The sequence below is a fragment of the Lemur catta genome, chromosome 3 (assembly GCF_020740605.2).
Source record: "Lemur catta isolate mLemCat1 chromosome 3, mLemCat1.pri, whole genome shotgun sequence".
Taxonomy (NCBI): domain Eukaryota; kingdom Metazoa; phylum Chordata; class Mammalia; order Primates; family Lemuridae; genus Lemur; species Lemur catta.
The window spans coordinates 49,613,290-49,637,913 of record NC_059130.1 but is presented as its reverse complement, the minus strand read 5'-3'; the positions used below and the strand labels follow the sequence as shown (position 1 = coordinate 49,637,913).

At 36.2% G+C, this 24,624-nt stretch overlaps 1 protein-coding gene across 1 annotated transcript in view; it reads right to left on the bottom strand.

Moving 5' to 3' along the window:
- DPYD (dihydropyrimidine dehydrogenase) overlaps positions 1-24,624 on the bottom strand; it is a 797,518-nt gene that overhangs the window by 8,281 nt on the left and 764,613 nt on the right. The window contains exon 21 of the mRNA XM_045547470.1: positions 12,975-13,118. Coding sequence (XP_045403426.1) covers positions 12,975-13,118 — 144 coding nt within the window. The remainder of the gene's footprint in view (positions 1-12,974; positions 13,119-24,624) is intronic.

Genomic DNA, 24,624 nt, shown 5'->3' with positions numbered 1-24,624 from the left:
GATATGTCTGATTTTAATGTAGGTGCTCATGAAATTAATGTTGCAAAATATTACAGAACCCCAGAATCACATCTTTGCCAGTTAATTACTTATTTGGAATAATCAAAAGGTTTTTTTTAAATTAAAGATAGACCAGTCAATATTTCTCTTTGATATAAAGTTTAGGGCCAAAGAGTGAGGAAGTAGAAGGCTCTGATCCCATCCCTGAAGTTTCATACTTAATTTATTGTGATTAATATGAATTTATTAGTTTTGGACTATTTTTTAAAGCCAATTGTAGTGTCTTCAAATTGTGACTGTTATCTGGCATGTTAACTATTCTCTCCAGCTTCAAGTCTTCACATTTGATTAGCATACATTGTACTACTTTCCACTGCATATATATCACTTTCACACCACTGTAAAGTTGAAAAATTGAAATATGAACCTCCTAAGATGGGGACAGTCTGTACTTTCTATAGTTCCTGTAAATAAGTGTCTTTCAAAGGCATAAGTGTCCTTCAAAGGCCAGGACCAAGGACAGCGTGCTATGGGTAATCACTACAACTTCTAACCTAGGGAGATCCAACAGATAAATTATTTGGCTGCGCCTGTTTAATCACTTAACCATTTCCATATCTGTACCATTACCAATGTCACATATTTTTACACTATATTCATTCCTTGCCTAATAAACCTATCAAATAGGAAATTAGATAATTTGGTTTGCTCTCACTGAATTTATGCTAATTCTTAATAACTTCTTCCTTTACTAATGCTCCAAGTCAAAAGTTTAATGATCTTTGTAGAATTCCTCTGGGGTTAGGTCTCAATCTTTCTGGTCTATTTCCATCTTTTCCCTCCTACCCCTATCACATACACCTTTTCCTTTTTTAAAGAACCTGGGGCAACATTTATTTTTCAGCAGTGTGGTACAGTGATCTCATACAAAAGTACTTTCAAAAATCAAACAACCCCATAAAAAGTGAGCCAAGGACATGAACAGAAACTTTTCAAAAGAAGATAGACTAATGGCCAACAAACATATGAAAAAATGCTCAACATCTCTAATCATTAGAGAAATGCAAATCAAAACCACAGTGAGATATCATTTAACTCCAGTGAGAATGGCCTTTATCAAAAAGTTCCAAAGCAATAAATGTTGGTGTGGATGTGGAGATATACGAACACTGATACACTGCTGGTGGGACTGCAAACTAGTACAACCTCTGTGGAAAGTAATATGGAGATATCTCAAAGAGATACGAGTAGAACTACCATTTGATCCATCAATCCCATTACTGGACACCTACCCAAAAGAACAAAAGACATTCTATAAAAAACATCTGCACTAGAATGTTTATAGTAGCACAATTCACAATTGCAAAGATGTGGAAACAACCCAAGTGCCCATCAATACATGAGTGGATTAGTAAAGTGTGGTATATGTATACCATGGAGTACTACTCAGCCACAAAAAACTGGTGATATAGCCCCTCTTGTATTATCCTGGATAGAGCTGGAACCCATTCTACTAAGCGAAGTATCCTAAGAATGGAAAAACAAGCACCACATGTAGACACCATCAAATTGGTATTAACTGATCAACACTTAAGTGCACATATACACACCTAATGGGTGTGGTGCTCACTGTCTGGGGGATGGGCATGCTTGAAGCTCTGACTCGGGTGGGGCAAAGGCAATATATGTAACCTAAACATTTGTACCCCCATAATATGCAGAAATTAAAAAAAAGCAGAATGCAAAATCTTAAAAAATATATAGCATGCAATTTATTCTTGATATCCTACATAAGTTCTCTGAGCTAGGAGGTAAGGAGGAGTATTGTACAGTTAGAAAAGGGGGTCTTGAGTTTAAATTCAGTAGAACTCTGATAACTGAGGACTCAGCTTCAATATGCTGAGATGGGAAGGCAGAGACAAACTATGGTCCAGAAAATGAAGTTGTAGATTGGCCAGAGGGTGTGAGGGAAGCAAGTAAACCAAGAGATGGGATAGAAGCAAGTGAGAATCTTGGAACTGAGTGGTGAGAGAGGGTAGGGTGATAGTGAGAGAGACAGATGGATAAGGATTGGCTGGGACCAAGGTTGGTTCAGTACAGATCTGTGGCCCTGATCACTGTATTTTTTTTCTATTAATATGTGGGGTGGCCTCAGGATTTAAAGTAGCAATTTTTACACTTTGGATTTAAATTCATTTAATGAAGCTATGTGTGTTTATACAATATCCTTAGCCTTCTTAGGCTTTAACACACAATTCACGATTGCAAAGATGTGGCAACAACTCAAGTGCCCATCAATACATGAGTGGATTATGAAATGTGGTATATGTATACCATGGAGTACTACTCAGCCATAACTCTCAAATTTGTTTCCTTACACTTTTCAGTTCTAAGAGCATTCTCTATAGGGATTCTAGAAATAAAACAGGAGTTGAACAGTTCTTCTCTTTAATTGTAACTTAACAGTATACTACCTGCTCTAAGTAGTGGGTATACTTTCTCATTTTTACTTTTAATAGACAAAAGATATTGCTATTTTTCCTAATATTTTCTCCAAACTCAGATCATTTGAGGCTTTTGCACTTCTGACCCATCCTGAAATCTTGATGCCACTCTTGTATGTTAATCATTGGTAATGTGATCTGTCTTTTCTCATACGAGGATTGAACACAGAGGTTTCTAAATGCAAAACCTTTTTTTAACTCCTTGGGAAACAATGATTATGTCATCAAATTTCTACTTGTTGGCTTCTCATTCTTCTTGATCAATCTTCAGGTTAGAGTTGCTGACTATGAGATTGTATCTATTGTTTTCTCTGAACTTCCTGAAATTAGATTTACTAAAAGTGGTATAGTTGAATATCTAAGCTCAGATCTCCTTTCCTTGGCCTAATGAACTTTAAGTTAACAAGGGATGGTTACTCTCCTTCAAGATTCCTTTAGTTGCCATTTTCCTCAAGCAAATATTTAAAAGGAGCCAGAAATAAGCCAATGCAACAAGTCCCATCATTGCTTTTCTCTCTGTTTTGTGAGATTAAATTTCCAACAAGGAAATTCAATAATTTTTCCAATGTTTCTCATTTAGTGGAGTGGGATTTCCATGTGAAGTCTATAAAGGCTTTTGTCGCTCCTCTATCTTGCTGTCCATATGAACACAGTCTCTGATGTAGTCCCAGGGTAACATTTCTGTTTTTCTTTCATTTCACTCTCCTCCTGCTGCTTCCTCCATGCCTCACCTTCAGGTTTTTGAATTTCTATGCATGTGTACATCTTTCTGACATATTGCTCCTCCCCCAGCCCTTCCATTAGACCTATTTATTCCAAACAAGATACACCTTTCCATTGCCACGTTCCAGTCCGAAATCACATCTCAGCAAATGTCCACAAGATTTAAGGGGTCATTTTTACCAAATTCTGTTTAGTTTTTAAAGTTCAGTTGGATGATTTTCATCTGCAATTTGTTGGTATATGGACAACTGAGAATATTAATGTTGTCTCCAGCCTATTTCTCTAGTTTCTTCTGAAAATTGCTAGGCAAGTCATCCACTATTTTTCTTTCTGTGCCTTCCCCTTTATGCTCTATAGTATCTAATATGGTTTTACAGTTTTATCTGAGTACTTTTCTCCTTCCTTTCACAATTCAATTGAAATAATAAAGCACTCGATTAGGCTGACTGGTGTCCTGCCAACACTGTCTTGCCAGTCTTATGAGATGCAGTCCATCTCCTAGTAGAAGCAGCAGGAAGAAGAGATGAAAACATCACTAGTGCCCCTAAACCATTCATTTTCCTACCCAGAAATTCAAAGACTTTAGAAATACATTCCTGGCTTCATAAAGAGAATGAGAATTCATTCTCATATATATCAACAGAAGTGGGAAGCATTCGGGGGACTTTATAAGTCTTGGCAGACTCTCAAGTCTCTGTTATATGCTGCCTGGGAACGAAGCACGTTTCTCATTTCACTGGGCCAAATGTGCATGCTGTCACTTCAGTTCTCTCAGCGAGGAGACAAAACTGCCTCCTATAGACAGCATTGCTTGGTTTCTTTTCTCTAGCACAGGTGAACCTGTGGAATATGTCAGGAGCATCTGCAGAAGGTCCTGGTTCATCTTTTAGAAGGAAACCTCCTGGCAGGAGGCCAGGCCTCTTTTTCTTCTTTTATCTCATTCTTTCCCGTTAGCCTTCCAGCACTGCTTTTGATTACCCTCTTCTTCCTCAGAATCTTTGTCTTTCTGTTTCCTTCCCAGAATCGGTAGCTTTATAACATGGCAGTATGCATGGCAAGTGCTATGTCATTATGAATTAGAAATCAAAATGCCGTGGTGATAAAGAGGAAATCAACTGGATGCTGGGCTGTCCCCAGGGCCCCAGATCCTCAATCCTGGGGGCAAGAGAAGCAGGATGATGTGTTGGCAAGCAAAAATATCTGGTTCTCAAGGACCCCTTAGTCACCTGTAAGATTGGGAATAACACCCTTGATGCTCCAGCTGAAATTCTTAGCAGTTTACTCAGTTTACCCCCTTGCTTTTTTATATCATGTTGTTATGACCGATCAAGAAAACCTAGTTATTTTCCTCATTATTGCTTCTCAGTTCTGTACTTTACATGAATTCTTGTTAAACAAAAGAATGTTTACCACTTGGATGTCACTACTTACTTGATTCGAGGATTGTGTATTAGATTTAAGGTCCCATGACTGCATAGTATTACAAGTATGTTTGAATGCTATGCTTTGCAAACATACTGATTTACTTGAAATGCCACTTTCCTTTTCTTTTTTGTGCATGAGAGAAAGCAGAGTATAGTACATATGGGCTCAAGTTCTAGAGCTACACTTTGGAATCAAAACTTGGCTTTGATACCTTCCTAGCTGTGTGACCATGAGCAAGTTATTTAACCTCTCTGTTTGTCAATTATTTACTCAATAAAGTAGGAATAATAAAAATACCTCATAGGGTTATTGTGAAGATTAAACGAACTAATTCACAAACACATAGCAGTGCTTGAAACCTCATAAGTACTCAATAAATATTAGCTTTTATTATTAATTCTCTGCTTAATTAACGCTAATTTATTAAACTCCATTTTAAATATCACCATCTCTGTGAAGCTTTCGACAATTACCCGAGGCAGAACTAATCCCTTTCACTCCTCTGTTTTCCCAGAGCATTTTGTACATATTTGATTGAACTGTAAATAATTTTTAACATGTGTCTTTCTCCCTTGCTAGACTATGAGCTCCATAAGGATAGACTTCTTTCTTTTTAAAATTCATGTTGTATTCCTAGTTTCTATTCACAATTCCTGGTTTGCAGTGAGTGCATGAAAAATATATGTTAGTGCTACATCTACATCAAGATCGCAAAAATCCCTGAGCCCTAGACGATGTCTTGTATGTTTTTGGAATCTCCCACAGTCCTTAGCACACTGCTGGCCACCTAGCAAATACTCAATAAATACTTGCTGATTGACTGATATTGAGACTGCCTACCTCTGAAGCAACAGACCATTAAATCACATCTGAGGCATTTGAAAGGAAGTAAGAACAAAAGATGAGATCTATTGCACGTGGCTTGCTTAGAAATAATATTGTCACATTCATAATCAGGGAAGATAGGGTAGATTAGAAACTTGAATGCATGACTGAAAAACTTGTTCAGACAAGAGGGGCTTAGTTAACTTAGTGGGGCACTGGGGCTCTTTCTACAGCAGATGGGGAATAATATACTGTGGAAGCTGAGAGGATAAACAAAGCAGTGTCATGGAGTTTAAACTATTGAACAGAGGAATCTATAAAGAGGCCAGCAGAGAGGAGGGAAGAAACAAGCTAAAATAAACAGATGGGTGGACAGAGAAAGTATTAAGCATGAAAACAGATAACCCAGGCCCTCCAGGAAAAAGGGAAGCAGAAAAAATGGTATGTCAAGAACAGAAGAAACACTGCAGGGAAAACACAAAAGTAATAATGAATCAGCGGAGGGAAGTACACAGCGTGCCTGGGTATGTGTGCTAGGAAAAAACAATGAAAGTCAAGAAGCAATGTCTGATGCACATACAGAGAGAAAATGACGCTTAAAGGGAACGTAGCTGCTAATTTCAGTGGGGACCGAACAACCACACAGCCATACCACCCAGATGGCATCTGAAATAATGGGCGAGAGGTCATGGACTTGTATGAAAATGACAATAACCATGGCTTCTTACATTTGAATAGAACCGTGCTGTATACAATACTTTCATACACATTCTTTCATCAGAAACAATGGAATTGAGACCTTCTCACATTATCTCATATTTATTCTCCCTCCTGCCAATCCCTTGCCTGGGCTGTTACAATAGACTTCCAACTGGTTTCCTTGTTTCTGCCCTTGCCCCACTAAGATATTATATCAACACTGTGGCCAGAAAGATCCTTTGCAAAAATAATGCAGATTATATCATTTTTCCTTCCCAAAGCCTCACTGGTTTCCTGCCAAGGACTTTCATATTTCCGGGTTTTTTTTTGCACTTTCTGTTCCTTCTGCATAGGATGCTCTTCCCCTAGATGTAGACATCATTCATTCCTTCATTTTTTTAGGTGTTTACTCAAATGCCATTAATCAGGCAGATGTTCCCTGACCAATCTTTCTAGTAATTTCTGTTCTGATCCTGCTTTATTTTCCCTATTACACTTATCAACATCTGACATATTATGTATTCATTTATTTATTTGTTATTGTTTGTTTCTCCTTCCTAAAATGTGAGCTCCATCAAAGCTGGGATTTTGTTCACTACTGGGTTGTGCCAGGGACTGTTACAGTACTGGAACACAGTGGTAGTACATTTGTGATTATTGGATGAATGAAGAAATGTGTACATGGATAAATATCACAATTGTTGCTTACTAGAGGTTGTAATCTCATTGGTTGCATATGAGAGACAAAATGAAACAATACAAAAAATGTGAAGTGTTCTGACCTCCTGGACCACTTGCTCATTTTTAAAACTTCTTCCTTTTAGGATTTCCTCCACACCATCATTCTCTTTTGGTTATTCCCATATTTCTTTGATCACTTCACATTTGCTCCCCTAGAACTCCTGACTCTCTCATGGGGTGTTAGATTAAGTACAAAATAAGAAAATATATGTGAGGCTTCCATCTTGAGTCTGGCAGACAGTGGGCATTGAAATGTCAGTTTTTTCTTCTTCATATTCTCTAGCATATGCCCACAACTCCTTTCAGTTTATCAATTTCAGTGTAATCAAATCTAAATTTTTTTATCTGATACCAACAAAACCCTTCAAAACTAAAAACACTAAGAACATACCCTGATTCTTTATCTTTTATTTTCTTTTATCTCCATGGAAACATCAGAAATCTATACATCAACTTCTTACTATCCCTACCCCTCAAGTACAATGAGAATCACTAAGTCTTGGAGGAAGAATTAACTAGACTTTATCAATATCATCTGTCCCCATCACCATGGCCATTCACCAAGTCCGGGACTACATTATGGCTCACCCAGAATATTCGCTATTCCTCTTACCCTCGTAATCCCTACCTAGTCTATGGGACTCTTTAAATGCCACTTCCTCAGCGAGGCCTCACTGGCCGCTTCAATCTAAATTAGGTCTCACTTTGAAAGCGATTCCGTGCATCCAGTACTTTTTCTATATAGTGCATATCACAATGATAATTTTATATTGCTAGTGTGATTCTTTGTTTAACACCTGTCTGTGTGTTCTGCATGCTTTATGAGGGCAGAAGCTGTGTCTGTTTTATTTGTTGTTCTATACATACTCAGTTCCTAGTGTGCTGCTAGTCTCATGGTAGATATGCAATACAGATTTCCTGGAAAATATATGGATTTCTTGAGAACTTACAACTTGGTTGGCCTCCAGAGCTTTATGTATTCCCACTTTGATTCTAGAGTTCATTTGATTAGAAAATGGAACTGGATACTCACCTTAACCTGTTATTTGCTTCATTCAGTCCATTCCTACCAGTATAGCTAATAGTCAGTAACATTTATGTAGGACATATTATGCTTGGTACAAACACCAAGTGAAAATGATTTCACACATGATATAATTTATAAGCCTATGAGGTAGATACTTTTATTCTCTCCATTTCACAGATTAGTTAACTGAGGCAAGTTCATGCAGCTACTGAATGGAAGTGCCATGGTTGGAACCTAGGCAGTGTGAAAGAGTGGTTCCACGCTTAATTCAGGGAACTCTTCTAAAATAAATGTAGGCTGCTAAAATCTTATAAGCTTTTCTTTGTATTTTGATGAAGGAAATATCTTCTTAAGACTTTTTTAAGGTTGCTTTCTTTAAATATGGCTGCTTATTAAAATGACACTGGGGAGCCCAAATTCAGTTTCATGAGCTGTCCGTCCCACCTCTTATCCAAGAACACTTAATGTCTGGATTCCATTTCCTCCTTAATCACATTCTTTCTGGTACTTTCAGCTATTCTCTCTTAGCATATAAACATACTGAAGCTTAAATTGTTTCAATATAAAAAAAGCAAACTTTCCCCCTACTCTATTCTTCTTCCCATTTTCCTTCCAATCTTCCTCAAGCTACTGAAAGAATATTCCACACATCTTGCTGTTACTTTCTCAATCTTTATTCATTCTTCAACTTGCCATCTCCTGGATTCTGCTATTCACCATTCCACCGAAGCTACTAAAATATGATGGTCTGAAGACTTTGTCCTAAGGAGTTTAACTTAAGACCATAGTTAGGATAGGGGAATTTTAAGCAAGGGGTAAAACAGCCAGATCTGCATTTTAGAAAGAATGTTTCATCATAGTTGGAGGATGGATTAGATAAGAATGACACAAGAAAGCAGGAGGCCAGGTAATGGGATGTTTTAGAAATCCAGGAAAGAACATGTAAGGAATTGCACTAAGGCCTCAGCAATAGGGAAAGATCATAATAAGAGGGAGATGTGAGAGATAAAAATCATAGATATTAACGATTGGCTCATGAGTAGGATGAGTAATGGGATGGAATCTAGGCTGAATTTCAGGTTTCTCACTTAGGTAAGAGGGTGGGTAGGGTGTTGTTCATTGAGACAGAGGACTCAGAAGAAAGAGCAGGTTTGGAAGGAATGAAATCAGTTTAGTTCTAATTATGATGACCCTTGGGCTCCTTGTTTAGACTATGCAGGTGGAGGTGTTCAGAAGCACAGAAACATGGTTTGGGATGGAGAATAGTTGAGTCACTATGTAGGAAAACTTTAGATGAATCAAAGGGAAGACGATGGAGAGAGAAGGAAGCAGCAAGGTGAATATAGACACCAACATTACGTTCTCTCTCCAGCCTCTTCTACTTTTCCCCATCTGCCCCTCAGCTTCTATCATGTGAGGCTACATGCTGCTTCCTGTACTCTTCAACCTTCTGTAAAATTTCACTGCTTACAACTTCTCTTCAGAAAACAATAAGAGGTTTACACAAATATTTTTGTACAGTGATAGTTATAATGGCATTATTTGTTTAAAATTTTGAAAACAACCTAAAGGTTAAACAATAGGTCAATTTTAAAAATTAATAATAATAAGTTCATATTGTGAGATAATATAAAACCATTAAAGCGATCAAAAAGAAAAGCAATACATACATTATTATGAGATTTTTATGTAAAAAATTGAGTAGGAGAATCAGTATTCCATATTTGTTTTAAAATATTACACTTAGGTATAGAAAAAGGACTAGGATTTTATAAATCTAAATTTTAGTAGTGCTTAAGTGTAGGTGGTAGGATTATGAGTAATTTTTATATTAATCTTTGTGTTTTGAACATTAGCACAACAACAACAAAAAAAAACAAAATAAATAAATGAAACTGTAGAAGGGAGAGAGGGAAGAAGCAAAGGGTAGAAAGAGACTTCCTTGTCCAGTAGTTTCATTTTACAGGTCTCTTATTAGATACTCATCCTAAATCAAGTGAGTATGAGTACGACTGTGACAAAACCCAAATGTCCCCCAATTCCCTTACTGATGATCGCTCCATGGTTCCACGTTGAAGCCCTCATCTTCCACGAGCTATCTTTAGGCCTACTCCAAATATTTTCTAGAAATGATCCAAACTTCTCTAATTATTCTCCATTATGAGTCAATCTTTTGAATGCCCTAAGCCAGCAATTCTCAATCTCATCTCCAATCCCCACCCTACTACTTATTTACTGTGTGACTTGATCTGATTACTTAATCTCTTTGTTCCTCAATTTTTCTCATCTTTAAAATGAGGATAAAGATAGCACTTATCTCAAGTATTCGTGAGTATTAAATATAACATCCATAATGTTTGGAATAGTGTAGGCTTATCAGAGCTGTTAGTTGCTACATATTTCCATGGGTGTTTCCAGGAGATAAACTTTCTCTCCCACTCTGAAAAGTCATACTGAAATAGGAGTGAAAGTGTATCTTATTAGGTGACAACTGCTATAATTTTAAAAATGCAATCATATACACATATATATTTCACTATTAGTGACAACACCATGGCCTAGAGATCAGGGGTCATCTGAAAATGGACCCATGGATATCTCTGGGGACAAGAACAGACCTCTATCCCTTCCTTCTTCCTATAAAACATATGCTATCCCACTCTATATAAATCTATACACATCTTGTAGAAAGTAACATGAAAGGAGCAGTCATTTGTTATAAAGAATTTAATTCCTCATTTTCCAATGAGATAATTTAATTTATAGAAAATGAAAATGCCCCCTGACCCCCAAATCCCATCATTATCAGCTACCATTATGCTTTCTGACAGGTTACACTATCTTCCTAGAAATCACAACAGGAGGAATGGGTAACCCTGGGGAGAAGGCCAAGGTAGTGAAAAGCCCACTGGACATCGGGAAAATCTGCACAACAGTCCTTTAATTTGCAAGCACTGATATGGTCAAAGATGCTGGTAAGATGGTACCTATAATGTCTTGAGGCTGATGTAATATGTAATAACAAAGATATTTCTTACTGGGTAACCTCTAAAGGGAGGTAACTTAGGAGAGGAATATAAGCCTGTACTATTTTTAGTAACTACTATTTTTATTAAGACTCTTTATCTCTCCTTGATACTTTAAAAAATCTTTATCTACTTTCCAGACTTCACATTTCTTTGGTTTATTTAATTCTTCTGAATTTGATAATTTTTTGGACTAGTGATCTACTATTTTTAATTCAACCACAGTAGATTTTTTGTTTGTTTTAGTTTGGTTTTACTTCTAGGTTATTAATACATTCCCCAAAGGATTAGAGGACTAGAAATGGTCAAAATGCTTTTATAATCACATTGCACTTCCTTTATTTCAAATATAAATAATATCTTTCTTTTGAAAATTTTCCACATAAGGAAAAGATGCCTAGAGATGGACATCTTACATTTAATTCAAATTAATTAAGAAGAGAGACAACTTGGAGAATCCCCGCATATCCCCAAACCATACATCAATCATAGCCAAACATGGGGGAAAAAGGCTTGTGAACCGGCTGTAGGATCTGGCCTTCTCTCCTTCTTGTTCCCATCCTTGTTCAGCTTATCCTTTTAGTAGCACACAAATAATTTAGCAGGGACAGCTCAAGAGACCGTTTGGGTCTATTATGCTGTTAAAAGCCCTAAGTGTTCAATTTTATTTGGAATTATGACATTGAAGTGCTGGTAGACTTTGTGGTCAGCCACTTCCATTTTTTCTTTCAGAACTCTACATCGTTGAAATTTTGCAGTACCAAGTCTAAACTCCACTGTTTTAAGGATAAGACACATTATTTTTTTCTCATAGATAAATGGAATTTTTAAGGGTTCCAATCTCCAGTTGACTACTAAAGATAAATTTCAGCAAGGTCTACTTGAGAGCACCTAAGAGCAAGCTTTTCAGCTGATCTTTCAAACAGAAAATGGAGATGTGGGAGTAGATTGTCACCAAATAGAGAAGAAGGAATTTCAGTGACTACAAACCACATTTCAGTAATGATGATTTCAGAGAGAGTGCCATCCAATAACACATCTCCCACTTTTTTTCATTATAATTGCTTTAAAACAATTCCATGTTAAAAGAGGGCGGGAGAAAAGTGGGTGTGGCTACAAAAGGCCAACCTGAGGGATCCAGGTGGGGATGGGACCATTTTGTGTCTTGACTGTGGTGGTGGATACACAAACATATATATGTGACAAAATTGCACACAACTAAATACACACACACACACACACACAACCCCCAGTAGAAGTAAAACTGGAAAAATATGAATAAGATTGGTAGATTGTGTCTGTGTCCATATCCTGGTTGTGATGTTGCACTGTAGTTTCACAACATGCTACCATTAGAGAAAATGGATAAAGGGTACACAAGACTTCTCTGTATTATTTCTTACAACTGCATGTGAATCTACATTTCTTTCAAAATAAGAAGGTTAAGGAAAAAAGTGAGAAAGGTAACATTATACACACAATTCCATCTTAATGGTAATTTTTGTTATTACTCAGAAAATAATCTCTTGATGCCCAAAGGTAAAGGTTTTCCAGAGGCTGGACCAAAGAAAGTTTTTCCAAAATGTAAGGTATCATATCGATATTGATGCTTGCAGCATATTGATCATTTGGTTGTGTTGTATGACTGATAGGAGATTTGGAGTTAATTATGAACTAAAATAATTTTTAAGTGACTATGAGAAGACAAAAAATTCCCCTGAATATCTTCTGACATATTTAGTATATACAAAAATTTCTGTGAAATGCATGTTTGACAGTGCTCTAAAAAGTATAAAATATACAAAGAAAATATGAAATATACAAATAAAAGAGGATATTCTATAATTTAAATGCATTTTTCACCATAGACAGAATTTTTAAAACTTTTGGTATATTTTAAAAACAAAAGCAGTTATACATTTAAACTGTAAATAAACATTTAAACTATATTTATGTATTTAAACAGTAAAATAGACATACTTATGTATTTTGCTTAATTTTTACCTTGATAGTAGGAATAGGTTTCTTGGGGATAAAACACTTTCTCTCAAGTGGCGAAAAAGCTGCATTTTGTTCTCTCAGTCTAATCTTGTTCTCTGCTATGATTTTCTTGCGCTGCTCAAGATAAGGTCCAAAACTTGGCAATTTCTAAAAGGAAAGCACACAAATAAGAAAGTGTATTAACTCATACAAGAAAAAAATGGGAGTATACAAACATGTAAACAATGTCAACACACAAATGTGTGTCTGGAGATTGTTTCATGTATACTGCAATAAAGTCTTCGTTCATTCTTAGACCACTAGTCTTCTAGGTATTATAATCCATTAATTATTAAAAAGAAAACAAGAGCACAATTCTTTTACCAAATATGTATTAGATATACAAATGTTAATTAAAATACACTTCTAAATAGAATAAAGTTCACAATGGCAAACCAAATCCATTCGCTTAAAACAATAGCCATTAGTTAAACCATTTGTTTGGTTTGTATAGACAGAAGGTGAAACCTATTGATGCTTTTTTTTCCCCTTTCATCAGGTTTTTAGCAGGATATAGACACAGCTGTAGTCCCTGACAAATGCTTTTGTCAATAGCAAAGGTACTTTTCCAAAGTTCTAATCTGTATCTCTATTTTATTGTGTTCAAATTCTTACTACATCTCTTTAAAGACTGTAACTAATGTTGATTGCAATTTACTGGAATAGCTGAAAAACAAAATGGTAAAAATATTGATTTCTCTGTACAGAAAATAAATTTTATTTTGCATGAAGGAGGCAAAAATAGAAACGAAAAGCAGAGAAAATATCATAGTGCTTAAACTCCATCAGCATTCAAAATCACATCAGGAAGCTTTAAATCTCAAGGTTATTCAATTGTACTTTACAAAGTTCATTTAGAAAGATACCTGGGCGTCATGGAAAAGTGCTAAGTGGTTTCAAGTTAACATGAAAATGCCCTCATACCATTCATTATCCCACAATTATTTCCTCTTCACTTTGTCCTTCCCCTCTTCTAGAACCTTTGATCTTCACTTTTACTGACACATACTGCTGGTGATAGACACCGCTGAATTCCAAATGTTTTGTGTCAACCTGTAATCTGGAATTGCTAGGTCTCTTTCATAAAGACTGCAAAAACACCCTCTCTCTCCTGCAAAATAAAGCCCATTCATCTAGCTGACGGAGGTTTGGAAAACTACAGCACTCCAAGGTCATCCTGATCTCTGATCTAGCAAGTACTTCGATGAAAAATCACATTAGTTTTAAAACATTGGCCTCCACTTGCCAGGTTGCATAATGCCTCAGGAAAATGAGTTCTCTGGTCTTCTAGAGATCTCAGTAGAGTAGGTAAACTAAACTTAAACCATGTTCCAATTAAGCCAAACTGAAAACTACAACTGTAAATTTATATTAGCAATGAATATATTTATGTGGAACTATCTAAGATTGTTACTTCCATTATCAATTCACTATAATTATGTCAATAAGTCAAGTAAATGGAAACAATGTCATGTCAAATTAATATATATACAATTAGATTAGAACTATACTTCATCTGTAATAACTAAGAATATGAAACAAAACCTCAATACTTATCACATATGTAAGCCTCCTTAATACAGAAAAGATAATGCTTGTTTGGAAATGTCCTCTTATGAAATGACTTTTTCCTGGGGCAGATGAGGTGTTAAGGATTACACTTGGTGCCAAACAAATGCCCCTGGGGTCCAGATAGCACCTGCTAAGGTGGTGAATGCATGTCCACATGATATAAATCTTGTCAGAATGTCCTTGTCTCCACACTTCTCTTATACATCAAAGCCACCTCAATCCTAATCTCATATACTTGAAGATTATCAAGAATGGTTAAGTGTTGAAACACCTGGCCTCTAGTTCTAGCAGACCCCTCATGTTGGCAAGCTCCATGAAAATCTGAACCATTATCCTGGTTCTCTGATTGGGTCTTACTTTACTCAATACCATCAAATTTCACCTAAGAGTTTTGTAAAGGCCATTCAAAAGAAATCATTCTTGAAACTTTTTATCTATTTTCTTTTAAATATAGATCAGGGGAAAGTTTCTTTTTTTTTTTTCCATTTAGATTCTTCTTTCTCCAAATGGAGAGAGTGAATGTAGTTAAATTTAAAATATAATTGTTGCCGCCCAACCAGGTTCACATGCCCACTGCCCAAGAGGAAGCCAATACACTGAGACAGCAGGGTTTTACAAGGCAGAGAAAGAGTTTATTCCACATAGTACTAAGCGGGGAGACGGGAGAAATTTCTCAAATCCACCTCCCTGAAAATTTGGGAGACAGAGTTTTTAAGCATAGTTTGGCAGGAAAGGGATAAGGCAATTAGGTTTGTTAATTGGAGCAACATTATAGGGGTATAGAAATCATCTTCTTGTGTTGTTTCAGTCCCTGGGCTCACAATTCCAGTTGAGTCAGTTTCTTGGTATGGGTCACTGGTCTGGGTGGGTCAACCAATCCACTGGAATGAGGGGCGTGGAAGATATCTTAAAAACTACCTTTATTCGTGGATCGATGGGCACTTGGGTTGTTTCCACATCCTTGCGATTGTAAATTGTGCTGCTATAAACATTCGGGTACAGGTGTCTTTGTTAAAGAATGACTTTTGTTCTTCTGGGTATATGCCCAATAATGGGATTGCTGGATCAAATGGTAGGTCTACTTGAATCTGTTGAAGGTATCTCCATATTGCTTTCCATAGGGGTTGCACTAGTTTGCATTCCCACCAGCAGTGTATGAGTGTTCCTGTCTCTCCGCATCCACGCCAACATGTGTTGTTTTGGGATTTTTTGATAAAGGCCATTCTCACCGGAGTTCAGTGGTATCTCATTGTGGTTTTGATTTGCATTTCCCTGATGATTAGGGATGTTGAGCATTTTTTGATATGTTTTTTGGCCATTCTTATGTCTTCTTTTGAAAAATTTCTATTCATGTCCTTTGCCCATTTTTTGATAGGATTGTTTGATTTTTTCTTGCTGATTTTCCTGAGTTCTAAATAGATTCTTGTTATCAGTCTTTTATCTGATGTGTAGTATGCGAAAATTTTTTCCCATTCTGTAGGCTGTCTGTTTATTTTCATGACTGTTTCTTTGGCTGTGCAGAAGCTTTTTAATTTAATCAGGTCCCAGTCATTTATTTTTGTTGTTGCCATGGAGTACTACTCAGCTATAAGAAATAACGATGATACGACATCTCTTTGGTTCTCCTGGAGAGAGCTGGAACCCATTATACTAAGTGAAGTATCCAAAGAATGGAAAAACAAGCATCACATGTACTCACCAGAAAACTGGTTTCCCTGATCATCACCTAAATGTACATCGGGGAAGGATACCAATTGGATATCAGACTGGGATGGGGGGTGGGGGGAGGGGATGGGTGTATGCCTACATGATGAGTGCGTTGCACACCCTCTGGGGAATGGTCATGCTTGAAGGTGCAGACCCGGGGAGGTGGGGGGGGGATGGAGGTATGACTACATGATGAGTGCCAGGCGCACTGTCTGGAGAATGAGAATGGACGCGCTTGGGACTCTGACTCGGGGGGATGGGCGGGACATGGACAATGTATATGACTTGAACTTATGTACCCCCATGATGAGCTGAAATTAAAAAAAAAAAAAAAACAACTATCTTTAGGTTTCAAAAAGGTGATGTTATCTATGGAGAAAGTTACGAATCTTTATGGGCACCAGCTGCGTGGCTCTGGAGTGGCAATTACAGGTGGGCAGTTACTAATTATTACCATTATTTTTAGCTAGGCCTGTGCATTATTTTTAGTTACGTCCTTACCACAGTTCTCCTCTTGCACCGCATTATTGACTTGTGTGAAGGGCGATTTCATAATGATTTCAAATTGTTTCAACAATGGCATTAATAATAATAAATATTTGAAAAGCCCTTGATACTGAATGAAATACAGCCTGAGTAAACATTTAACAGCCTAACATTTTCTGTAATTTTTTGCAATGGTTGATCACATTTGCCATATATAAATTATGCCATGCAGCCTTTTCATGGCTAATAGTGCTATGATTCTCACATGCTCATCATTTATAATCAATCCTAAGGAGAGGTTCTCATCATAAACATTCCTGTAGGATTTTCTTTGTGCGTTGGTTAGAAGAACTGATGGACTAAAAGGAAAACTTGGCAAATTTTTCTTTAAAGTGAAAGAGTGCACACACACAAATGATCAGTGCCTGCGCTCTCAACCTTCCACCAGGCATCTCCAAATCAAACTGGGTTGATGTGTGTGTGATTCGTCACTACTATGTGGAAATCCCAGAGGCTAAGGTATATACCAGATTTCAAAACTTCAAGGCTGCCATAGGCATTTCTTTCCTAATTAGTACGAAAATTTAAGTTTTTTTTTTTAAATTATATTTTATGCATTAAAGTGGTTATTAGGGTATTGAACATTTTAAAAGTTAAGTTTTCTGAAAATATAAAAGATCAGTTTTCAGCTGCATCAGAGGCTCACCTTTACACATACTAAATTTAGGCATACATTTGTGTTCTGACATCGTGGGAAAAAAAAAAAGAAAGAAAGAAAAGAAAAAGAACCAAAACAAAGCTAACAAAAAGTGAAGATGAATGCATAGTTGGCCACTGTGTATGTGTGCAATCAGTGATGATTAATAAAGCATTTAGTTCAAATCTCTGCCTGAACATATAGTTAATTGATTTCCTGTTGCAGGAGGAGAAGCAGCAGGACCTGACAGAGGCAGCAGCAGGAGCTTTTCTCTTCATTCATTATTTTCTTACAGAAAAAGTTGTAGCCTGCGGTAACTCAAAGCAAGAGGTTTTAAGCATCATGCTATATTTCTTAAACAAAGGAAAAAGTTCTTTAGGACTATCAAAAGCTGCTTTGTAACTGATGAACTGAACAAAGCTCAGAAATGGTGTGATTTTTGTTTCAATAGTTTCTCCAGGGATTCATCATTGATGAATTTGTTCTCACCAGAAAAGCTAAATCCTACTCATTTAAAGATAACAGTATCTCACACTAAAACTGTCTCTATCCAGATATAAAAAGCATTACATTGCCGATAGAAAAGTGACAACATAATGAATCAACAATGATATGTTAAGCCAGCAAAGCTTTAAGGTAAAGAAGTCTATTTGGATTATAATTTATTCATGGATCAATCTAAAGGTAATTGAGCATATTATGAAGTAGAAAAGGGTTCTTGTTTCTAATAGAAGCAGGCACTTGTATCTTCCAGTTTAAATTGCATAATTTTTATGAGAATGGCTGCAAGTTGGCTAATAGCACTAGTCTGTAGGACTGTAATGGGTCAACTCTATTTTCTTAATCATCCCCTCTTATTTGATTGGAAACAATAACAGCAAGAAATGTAATTACTTTGATATCTAAATGGTAGTATGTGAAAAAAATTATTTCAGGTTCATACATATATATTACTCAGTATCTCATATATACATATATACACATACATATGTATTACACAGTATCATATATATATCACTCAGTATAAACTTAAAATCAACTAATCAGTCTCTCTCCTTTATGTGTATTTGTGGGTGTATATGTGTGTGTATACACTGACGTATTAAAGGAGAAGTTAGATGTAAAGAATATATATTTCACAACTGTCTAAAGGTTGACCTTGTTTTTTATAAAAAAGACATGTTCATGTATGACATAGTTACACTATTTATCAGTCTTTTGACATTTATTCAACAAATACAATATTGAATGACTATTCTGGGCCAGGAACCATCCTGTGATACCTTAAAGGTGAAATAATTTCCATTTAGTATGTGTACAGTTATCATTGTTATTAATTTTATAAGCCTTTCTTGCTATTCATTAAGAGCTAGTGTCAGATTGAATTATATGTCAAGTATACCTGGTTATTGCAGTTATCTTAAGGCACGATATACCAAACTCCTTGGAAAACTGTTTGAACTCAATTGAATAACTAAAAATTGGAGAGAAAAATGAAGAAAATAAGTCTTCAAAGAGGTGATTTTTTAAAAACTCAACAAGGCAACTGAGTGGTTTCTGGATATCTAAAATAAAAATGTGGGAACAGTGTGTTATAATGGCTGACAGCGTGGGTGCTCTGAGTTTGTTTCATTATCTATAAAATGTCCATTGTGAGGTTTAAATGAAGTAATCCATATAAAGTTGAAATTAGTAACTCACCCTAAGTTCAATCGCTGTGTGCCAGGCATGACTCAAGGCAGCACGGGAGATGGAAGTAAGAAGTCTCCTTTCTGTTCTGTGTTGTCTGAATTCAGTTCTTTTCCTTCTCCTCTCCCAAATGTGAAAGTAATAAGTTACTTACATTTGACTCTGATTTTTATTTCAAAATCAGTTTTAGCATGATTTAAATTCAGAAACTTAGATTTTCCCCATGTATAACTGGCAAGTAATGCTTAATCACTGATAGAACAGTAAGCATTTTTTCATGATATTATCAAATTTGGACAGTGGAAAACAACAAAAAGACAGAGATGGAAGGACCATTTATATGTTACATGTTATTATAGTGCTATGTGGTTCCCAATAGTGCAAATTAGGATGCTGGCATTAGACATGCAAAATATATGAAATATGCCTATTAATTTCATCTGATAAATTTAAGCATACAACTTTTGATCAAATATTTGATGTTTAAATCAGTCAAAAGCAATGATAGCTCAAGTTTCATAGTGAAGATAGAAAGTCAACATTCACATAGTGATTAGGGTAATGATCTAGAAGTCAAATTTGCATTACCAGTCACAGTTTTTAACTCATTAGCTGTGTGACTATGAGCCAATTACTTGACTATTCTGCTACTAACTTTCCTTACCAATGAAATGAGAATGACAGTATCAAACTCACAATGTTGGTATAAGCATTAAATGGAGTAATGTTTGTAAAATGCATGCCTGCCAATTTATTCCCATAAGCCTTTAACTGCTTATATTGCCTTGTATATGTGCTATTTCCATGTTTGCTCATGCATCCCCTCTGCCAGGAGTGCCCCTTCCCTGTCTTTTTTAATTGGTATATGACATTTTGCCTTTTTAGTTTCAGCTCAGTCTTCGTAGAACCTAAGTAATCTCCTGTACTGATTCCCCTCCCTGCCCAGTAATCTAGAATAACCTGGGCATGTTTTAATCTTTGTACCTACTACACTGCCTTATCACTACTAGTCTGTGCTGCCATCTTCCTGATTTGAAATCCTAGAAAGTCAATTTTTGATCTTGTACATAATAGGTTCTCAATATATTTAAAGAACCTTAATGAATGAATGAATGAATATCTTGAATATATTTACAAAATCTTTCTGGTTGTTAGAAATGTCAAACAATTCCAAACAATTACTTTCAGAAGGAAATTGAAGTATATAAATAATTGTTTTAATATTAAAAATTACATGAATTGAAAAATATCCTATGTGTACAACAGCTTTGATTCATAAATTCAAAAAATATTTGTAAAGAGCCAGACCCTTGAAATTTATGTATAAAAGACAGTCAGTGACCTTAAAGAGCCTATAGTTAATGAGAATTGCAATACCCTGTGACAAGGGCTGTAGTAGAGGTGACACAGACTGTTATATGAGCAATGGCAATGCATACCTAACCCAGGCTGAGCCGTCAGAGATTTTCTAGAAGAGGTGACATCTGAGCTAAATTCTGAGGGATAAGGTGAAGGCAGGATGGCAAGTAGTGCAGATAGAGGTGTGAGGGCTAGGAAAGGGGAGGAAAATTCTCCAGGTGGAAGAGGCACCAGAGGGAGAAGGTGATGCTTTGGAACAGGCACTGGGAAACAGGCAGACTGCTAACCTTCTGCTCTGTCTTTCATAAGATACAAGAGGTTGAGGCACGTCCTCTGTGAAAAGCAAGTAGAGCACATTTTGTTGTGAAGTAATGACATTAGAACATGTATTAGGAGTAATGCCAATCAGGAGAAGAAAATTAAACATTCATGGAATGTCAGCAAAAGATGATGGAAGTAAGACTTGCTTTTCACCAAGTGCTGTGCAGGTGCTAGGGCCTGGGGCCACACAGATGAACAGGAGGTGGTGCTTTCCAAAAGCAGCTTATGGCCTTGTGAGGAAGACTGACTGATATTCAAAGGAACTGGGATGAGAAAATTATTATTTTAATATTGAAGTAGTATTTAAATGACTTATATGAGGTTCCTCTAAAGAAACAGACTGTCACTGTTTAAAGTAATAACTTTTGAAGCAATACTTCTAGGTTGGGGTTTGAGGAATGTGGCCTTGATGGCATGATTTAGGAGAAAACAAGACAAAGAGATGGTTCAACCACTATGCATGAAGAAATGCAGATGAATTCTGAAGCAGAGAGAGAACAGAGTAGAGAGGGGGAAAGAAAGAGCCAAAAGAGAAGACAGAGTACAGGACAGTCAGGGAGCAGAGCCTGATGGCATGATGGCTGAAGGACTTTTACAAAGAGGGAGAGCCAATATTCAATTGTAAGATATTTGCATTGCTGCAATCTAAATCCTACCCCATGACCTCTATTTAATAATGTCTGCTCCACATTTACATCCCTTGGTGACAAATTTGGAAGAAAATCAGAGAAATAGGGCTGAGTTTAATGGTTGGGTTGGCATATACCTGAAAATAATAGAAAGCAATAGGAAGTAAGATTTGAAGGAGATTCAGAATTAAATGAGAGCAGAAATTTATAGCCACAATGGACCTAGAGAATGTCATCCCTAGGGATTTTGTAGCAGTCTCCAGAAGGATAGAACTGGGTGAACTGAGCTGAAATCTTAGTTATATAGAAATGCGATACATAGAGGAAGAGATGAGCATATAGTCTGATGCAACCCAGATCCAATAAACAATTAATTCTAACTAAGAGATTAAGAATACCTTTATAGTGAAAGAAGGATTTAAACTATGATGAAAGATTAAAAAAGAAGATTAAAAAAGGGTGAAATAGTACATAGTTCCAAGAGAAGAGAAGTTAAGGAATGAAGTGAAGAAACTACAGGATGAGTTCACCCTTAAATGGCTAAAATATAGTAAGTGACTGGGAAATAGTAGTGGATAAAGCTGGGAAATTTATAGAGGGCTCCGAATTCTGGGCACTTGGTATTTTACTCTCTAGGGTGTAGGGAAACACTAGATATTTGAAAGTTTGTGACCAGATCCTTGTGGTAGCAGAAGGAAGGGTGGATTATTAGATGATGGCTGTGGCAGACAGAAGAGAATGATCCAGAATGTTGGAGATGGGATTCTGTTGGTAGTACTAGGAAAGTGAACTAGATGACCTGTAACATCATTATTATTTTTTAATATTTTATACTTGGAAAAAAAAAGTTTCCTTAGTGTGATGGTTAATTTTATGCGTCCACTTGACTGGGCTGAGGGGTGCTCAGATAGCTGAAAAAAAATTTTATTTCTGGGTGTGTCTTCCAGGGTATTTCCAGAAGAGATTAGCATTTGAATCAGTAGACTGAGTAAAGAAGATCCGCCCTCACCAATGTGGGCAGGCATCATCCAATCTTTTGAAGGCCTGGACAGAATAAAAGGGTAGAGGAGTTATCCTACATTTTCTGCTGGTATTCTTATGGCTTCATGGCTTACGTTTAAATCTCTTATCCAACTTGAATTAATTTTCATGAGTGGTGAGAGATACAGATGCTGTTTCATTCTTGTGCATGTGTCTATGAAGTTTTCTCAGCACCATTTGTTGAACAGGACAGTGTATATTTTTGTCTGCTTTGTAAAAGATCAGTTGGCTGTATGTGGATGGTTTTATACTTGGGTTCTATGTTCTGTTCCATTGGTTTATGTCTCTATTTTTGTGCCGATATCATGCTGTTTAGGTTACTATAGCTTTTTAGTATAGTTTGAAGTCTGATAATGTGAAGCCTCCAGATTTGTTCTTTTTGCTTAAGGTTGCTTTGGTTATTTGGATTCTTTTCTGGTTCCAAGTGAATGAAGCATAGAATTATTTTTTCTAGATCTGTGAAATATGACATTAGTATTTGATGGGGATTGCATTGAATCTGTAAATCACTTTGGGTAGTATGGAAATGTTAACAATACTGACTCTACCAACCCATGAGCATGATATGTGTTTCCATTTGTGTCATCTGCAATTTCTTTCCTCAGTTTTTCATAGTTCTCTTTGTAGAGATGTTTCACCTCTTTGGTTAAGCATATTCCTAAGTATTTAATTTTCTTTGTAGGTATTGTGAATGGTATTGAGTCTTTGACTTGACTCTCAGCTTGATAGTTATTGGTGCATAGAAATGCTACTGATTTGTATTCATTGATCTTTTAACCTGAGACTTTGATGAATTTGTTTATTACTTCCAGGAGTCTCGTGTGGAGTCTTTGGGGTGTTCTAGATATAAGATCATATCATCAGCAAAAAGTGACAGTTTGACTTCTTTCGCAATTTAGATACCGTTTGTTTCTTTCTCTTGCCTGATTGCTCTGGCTCTGACTTCCAGAACTATGTTGAATAGAAGTAGTGACAGTGGGGACCCTTGTCTTGTTCCAGTTCTTAGGGGGAATTCAGTATGATGTTGGCTGTGGGGTTATCATATATGGCTTTTATAATTTTGAGATAATTTTGAGCATTCCTTGTATGCCTAGTTTGTTTAGGATTTTTTTTTTAACCATGAAAGGGTACTACATTTTGTTGAATGCTTTTTCTGCATCTATTGAGATGATCATATAGTCTTTGTTTTTGCTTCTGTTTATGTGGGGAATCACATTTATTTGCTTACATATGTTGAACCATCCTTGTATCCCTAGGATGAAGTCTACTTGGTTATGGTGGATTATTTTTTTGATGCACTATTAAATTCAGTTTGCTACTATTTTTTTGAGGATTTTTGACTCTATATTCATAAGGGGTATTAGCTTCTAGTTTTCTTTTCTAAATATTGGCATAGGAAATGAATTTAAGACTAAGACCCCAATGGCAATTACAGCAACAACAAAATTAATAAATGGGACTTGTTTAAATTAAAAATGCACAGCTAAGGAAATAATCAACAAAGCAAACAGACAACCTACAGAATGGCAGAAAATATTCTCAAGCTGTACATCTGATAAAGGGCTAATAACCAGAATCTACAAAGAACTCAAGAATATCAGGAAGAAAAAAACAAACAAAACAATTAGAAAGTGGGCAAAAAACACAAACAGAAGCTTTTCAAAAGGAGATACACAAATGGCTAATAAACGTATGAAAAAATATTCAAAGTCACTAATCATCAATGCAAGTTTAATTTGCAAATACAAATTAAAACCACCATATCACCTACCGCAATTAGAATGGCTTTTATTAAAAAGTTCAAAAACAATAGATGCTGGCATAGATATAAAGAGAAAGGAATGCTTATACCCTGTTGGTGGGACTGCAAATTAGTACAACTTCTATAGAAAACATGATGGAGATTTGTCAAAGAACTAAAAGGAGACATAATATTTGATCCAGAAATCCCACTAATGGGTATTTATCCAAAGGAAAAGAAGTCATTTTATCAAAAAGACACCTGAACTCAAATGTTTATAGCAGTACAATTCACAATTTCAAAGATATGGAATCAACCCAAGTGCCCATCAATTTATGAGTGGATTAACAAAATGTGGTATATGTATACCAT